Consider the following 6,071-nt stretch of genomic DNA (forward strand, 5'->3'; position numbering starts at 1 on the left):
TGTAACTATACACTACAACACAAATTTCAGTGAACACCAGGGGAATTTATTTAATTGATGTGGAAGTGTACACGTCACCTATAGCCCCCAGCTGAAGTACATACCTTCTTCAGACGATATGACATGTTGTCCCAGACAGTCCACAGTCGCTGATTTTTATCACTGGTTTAACAACAGAACACGTCATTCCTCTGTGATAACTCAGTCAGCATCAACATTGTGGACATTGTGTTCAGTGGAGTAGTTTTCTCAGGAACTAGTCTCATTTACCAGTGTACTACTTCAAATTAACATACTGTAAAGGTGGTGGCTGTGGCTCAGGAAACAGAACAGGTTTTCTACTAATTGGAAGGATGGTGGTTCGATCACTGGTTGTTCCAGTCTGTGTACCAAAGTATCCATGGACCTGATACTGAAACTCAAGTATTCACTGGAGTAGTGAATGGGAAAGCACTTCCACATAGCAAAAAAGTGCTTAGTTGACATGGTGTATAAGCGTTATATAAGAACCAGTCCATTTCCCACAATAGGGTAATACTAAAAAAGAATAATAAATAAGAACTATTTCCTGTTCAGTCGGATTATATTGTAATACATTTTATAAAAAGAGGATAAAACAGCTTGTTTAAGCAACACTAATGATGAATATGTTTCATTACATTATTTGTTAGTTTTAAGTTCCTCTTTATTGCACAAGATTTTTTTTTTTTTTTTAAAGAAATGTTGTCTTCCCACTATCTGTTTTTCTAGCGTTTTGTGTCAACTGTATAACAGGTTTGAATACAACTACAGACGACATACGGGTACTTCCTGTGAAAAAAAAAAAAGTTAATGTGGGAGCTGTAATGGTTTCAGATTGGTGCTTCAGACACAGCAGTTGCCTGGGGGTGTTGCCACTATGACAAATTTACGACTGTGTAAGAGCTTCAGAGCTCGTTCTCTAGAATCACATGACCATCACTACCAGAGAATTTCTCCCGAGCAGCACGCCAAGCCAGCGTGCTTTTAATAGGACTCTACAGAAGGTCAGGCTGGTTTCAGCTGCCATTCAAGACTGAAATATGCCACGGTCTTTTTAGACAGAAATACATTTTAATGTGTTAACTGCAGTTGTAATTATCAGACAATCAATGGCACATACCAACATGGACCACGGGTTTACTCTGGAAATTATTGTCTCATTTCTTTGTTGCTAAATATATTCGTGGTGATGGCAAAGGTTATGTTCCACACTCTGTATTAACTGTGCTAAAATGAATAAAACCAGAAAATTCAAATATAACATCTACAAACATTCCTTTTGACTGTTTTTGAATATTTGAAGGATTAAAGCCGGTTTCTGAATATTTTACACGTTCCCAGTCTAGTCATGCAGTTTTCTCCGAGATATTAAATTGCATTTCTAAGCAGTGGATGAACAGTGACATGATATCACATCAGTATTATTATTAAAAGTAGTAGTAGTATTAAGAGAAAAACTAAAACAGGGTTCTGTACATATACCACAGAGCACACATCACCTCAGTCACCCTTCATCTCTCTGACATCTCTGCACTCAGCTCCAGAGGCAGCGAGAAAACAGCAAAGTGCTGTTGAAGCAAGCAAAGTAGGAGCTGTAATTATGCTGCACATTGAGGTTATTGCACATTCCTGGTCATTTATCAAGTAGCTGGCTGCAATTGTGTATGTGTTCCTTGCTGTAGTCGCTCTTGATATTATGTAGCAGTATACACTGTAAGAGATGGTGTGGCCGTTTTTTCGTGTGGGTGGAAAAAAGCATCTTTTATCTTGCAATACATTCAAATATTTTTTTCATAAACATTTATCCAAGCGGGGATGCGATGGGCCTCAACCCTATCCTGGCTGCAAGGTTCCCCGGTGCAGGACCCGGGTCACAAAGAGAACACAAAGAGAGGGGTAGACGACAACTGATGAATCCGAATCATCTGATGGGGATATATTTAAGTCTCACTTCCTCAATGTTGATGTTCCTACTGACTTTGTATGTGTGTTTTTTCCCCCTTCTGATCTGATTAACTATGCATTAAAAAAATAGAGGTAGCAAAATACAGAACTGATCATAAATCATTGTTAATAATGCCAGGAAGGAAATAGATATGACTGTTGGTTACATAGCAGCAATGCTTGTGTTTAGGCCCATTTAAATCCTTTGTCAGCCGAGACAGCCTTCCTTTCCAAAGGAAAGATGGCCCCGGAGCTCAGGATGTGTTGCGCTCATAAATAACCAGCGCAAACAGAACTGCACAAGAAAGTCGATCTAATCTCTCGTGTTTGGGAGAATGGCTCACATCTTTCCTGTTTTGTTTTCAATCCTGCAGCCCTGTAGTACGGCTTGCTGACGCAAAACTGTTGTCTTAGAGCAGAAACGTTTCAGACACGCCGTGGTAAAACTTAAGAACTGACTGTTCTTAAGCGGGCTAGCGGCTTTCCACATTATTTCACGACTGACATCATATGAAACAGTGAATACGTCACCTCTCTGAATTTCTCTGTACTAAACTAAACCTCGCGTGTTGACTTATTTATACATTTGTGCGCAGGGTGTTGAGCATTTCTGAGAACCAGACAGAGAACACGAACACTCATCAGATCCATTCGTGTTATAAGCAGACTGCGGCATCATTATGTCTGTGCATGTGCGAGCGTGTTAAGTCACACCAACACCTACAAAGAATCCAGTGAGTCACGCAAGAATAAAGGACGCAGTCTGTACTTCTCTAGAAGACTAGATTGTTATACAGTTCTGGAGTATTTTGTGTGTGGCAGCTTCTCAGTTAGAGGAAGAAATACTCTTAGGAAATAACACTCAGAAATAACTTTTTTGTTTGAAGTTCAAACCAAGCATGCTGTCTTCTGGGGAAGCTAATCTTTTAAAAGAGAAAGTATAACGCCTTTTATATCTTTGTGTTTAATACATCAAAAAAGAAAAGAAAAAAATAGCGTCAGATATAGAGCTGTGGTTTCCCATCTCGGTTAAAGGTGGCGCTTGGTAAACTCTAAGTGGAAATCATGAGTAGAAATCTTGTGACCTGAATTATGTGGCAAGAAAACTAAACTACATGTGTATGTAACCCTAAGTTAAAGATCCAGGCGTGTCATGTCAGCTTTGTGTCCACCACAACTCCCCATCCACACACAGGTAAAGTAAAATAAAACAATGAGATGTCAGTTTTTAGAAAAAATATCACTCTTTATTATAAATTAGTGAAACGTTTGTACACATATAAATAAGTGCAAAGTTGTATCAGTCTGCTTGCTTCGTCAAACTTCTCAATTATCTTCAAGCATCCCCAGCAAGTGGTTGGGCTGGCAAAAATACATCTTTATGAAAGACGGCGCATACAAGCGCACACACACAAAAAAGATCAACCATTTCATTTTAGCTCATGGTTTTAAGGAAAATGATGTTGACATTCATTTGAATGCAGTAATGATCCTGCCTGTGCCACAAATACTAAGACACCGTTCAGCCAATAAAAGGGTGTCTTTGTATTTGCTTAACTTGGCAGTGGTGCTCCTTTCTCAAGTAAAATCTCTGAGGATTCAGTCTTGTTGACCTTCCAACAAACTGTGGTCTTGTTCTGGCAAAATTTGGCGTAAACATGTTCTATAAATCAAAAATATAAATGTCCACATTTTCCATTCTTTATACATCCCACACAAGCTGTTGCACAAATAAACCCAGAAAACCAATCAGTGTCCATTTATTTGTACTCTGGCTTTTTCCATTTATCGTCTGTGGATTTCCAGCGAACACTAGACCAGAAATCCCAGGATGCTAACACATCCAAGATTCTCATCCAGTAACAAAGCCAGTCCAGCTGTAATTGGTGGATCATTTTCTAAGGCTGATGTGTGAGCTAAACAGCCTCACAGTACACTGGTTAGCAGCAGCAGCGGTGGCAGAGGGAACCTATGTGTCACTGCACTGTAGACAGCTGGCTGTGAACCTCACTTCGGTTTTTACTAAGTTTCACGTCATCGGTGAGGCAGACGAAGATAGTGCCACCAGATCACAGCAGTGCTCTCGTTCTCTTGGCCCTCTTTGTGGATTGGTCCTCAATCCAGTGTCTTTTTAAATGTCTTTTTTGAGAACAACACACATCTTGTCAGTACACATGTGGTCCCCCTTCACAAGCTCAGTCCTGGGCTCGATTCTGTCGACTCTACTGCTTCATTACTCCTCAAATGCAGCTCCCGACTGTGTATAGGTGCTCTGAAACCAACCAGGTTTTTTCCATTACACTCTTAACACAGGGATCAGTCAAATGCCACTAGATAGGAGCGTCATACTCCTGGAGGAAGTCCTTCAAATTATGAGGAAGTTGGTCTCTTTTGGAAGAAATGTTCAAATGTCCATTGACGGTTTTCCTGCACAGGTGCTGCAAAGTGGACATGCAGCAGGAGAGAGGTCGGATGAGCTCCAGAGGGATCTTCTGCCCACTGCAGTAAATGTAGTAGATATTCCCACTTTGAATGTTCCCTTTATTCTGAGCCATGTAGAAATGAACCAGCTTGAGAACGCAGTCAAAGTGGGGAACAGACTGAACGTTCTTAGGGTCAGTTTGCAGGTAAAAAGAGTTTGAATCATATTGGATGCGAAGGTTCTTGGTGCCTGAGGCCGTTTTGACACTGAGGGTGAAAAGGTGTCGGTGGTCAGCGCTGTCACGGATCAGAAACGTGCCCACTTTCTCGGACGCCAGCATGGCATTGGCCTCCTTGCCGGTGATGGTGCTCCAGTAGAAGCCACTCTCCTGGAGCTTTTGAAAAGTGGACAGGACCATCTGATACTGAGTTTTCGAGGTGAAAGTTTTGTAATGGTAAGACAGCCGCATTTTGGAGTCCAAGGGGCTGCTACTCATCGCGGAGTCAAACTTGCTGTGAGTTACCATGGCGCTATGCCCGCTTTCTTGGCAGCTTGAGGAGCACCGGGTGCCGCACAGACAAAAGAAGAGGTGAGGTGGAGAGGGTTGTTTGAGTAGGCAAGAAGCGGTCTGTTTTCAGCCTTTGCCTGAATGAAACACCTGAAGTAAAGAAAGAAGAGGCTTGGGTTAAAACTCAGTTTTGATCACACAGACATTAAAATTCTGATTTAAACTTTAACTACAAATTCAACTTGAATACTCTTAAAACTCCCAGAGGCACTACTGGAAACTTTTTTTTCCTTCCATAACTGTATGTCATGTTTAAAACTTTGGGGCTACCCAGCCTTACTCTGCTCTCCCTGTTTGACTAATATCCTTCAGCTAACTTCCAGCCGTTTCGGGGAAACTTTGTGTATGAGTGTGTATGTGCGTATGTGTGTGTGTAATCTGCCCTCGGGATTGAGGCACCACGGTCAGTTCCAGTAAAGACAGCATAATATTCATTGCGCAATTTACATGCCACGGTCGGCTTCTCTAAACTGTTTGCCTCAGTTAGTTAAACACCCTTGACACCTTATTATATAACCCTTGGTTATATAATAAGGATTTTATGCTACAGAGAGAGAGTGCAAAAATGAGAAAAGAGACTGGTCCGTACCTGTGATGTTTCTCCAAAGTCGCTCTTTTAAGTTAAATCCAAAAGCTTGCTCAGATAGTGAGTTGTCCTGCCTCCTTTTGGGTGCTTGAGAAAAAACTTCAAAGTTTTTTTTTGTCTTGCCTTTTCTTTTTGGCAGGTTAGTAAAGAGCCTTCTCTGTGCGTAACAAGCTGAGTGCGCCTCTCAGAGAGCAGTGAACCTTTTTATACAGACGAGGCTGAGTCTTCAGACCCCGCCCCCTCACTTCCAGTAAAGCTGCTCTCCTGGCAGATTGACAGGAAGCGTGTGTTTATTTTTTTTAAAGGATTCCTGCTATGAGAAGCGCACTGCCCCCCTCCCCCCGCTGCTGTTCCTCCAAATGAAGTTAGTGAGGAGTTCCAAGCAGTCCTCCTGCACCTTTGTGTTTTTGTTCACACAAAACTTTTAACTTCATTGTAGATTTCGAGCCTCGATGCTTATTGACGCCGACCATAAATCTATATTTGGCTATGTAGTCATTTTTTTCCTATTAAAAGTTCCTCTTTTAGTG

At 41.4% G+C, this 6,071-nt stretch overlaps 1 protein-coding gene across 1 annotated transcript; it reads right to left on the reverse strand.

Moving 5' to 3' along the window:
* Positions 1–3,216: 3,216 nt before the first annotated feature.
* On the reverse strand, positions 3,217–5,741 carry LOC308411554 (suppressor of cytokine signaling 3-like). Its single transcript, XM_080905491.1, has 2 exons — positions 5,545–5,741; positions 3,217–5,045 (listed from the first exon to the last, which is right to left on the reverse strand). The coding sequence occupies exon 2, from the start codon at positions 4,911–4,913 to the stop codon at positions 4,296–4,298; it is 618 nt and encodes a 205-aa protein (XP_080761617.1). The 5' UTR covers positions 4,914–5,045; positions 5,545–5,741; the 3' UTR covers positions 3,217–4,295.
* Between the last annotated feature and the right edge of the window lie 330 nt (positions 5,742–6,071).

The sequence above is a fragment of the Rhamphochromis sp. 'chilingali' genome (assembly GCF_963969265.1).
Source record: "Rhamphochromis sp. 'chilingali' genome assembly, chromosome: 15".
Taxonomy (NCBI): Eukaryota; Metazoa; Chordata; class Actinopteri; order Cichliformes; family Cichlidae; genus Rhamphochromis; species Rhamphochromis sp. 'chilingali'.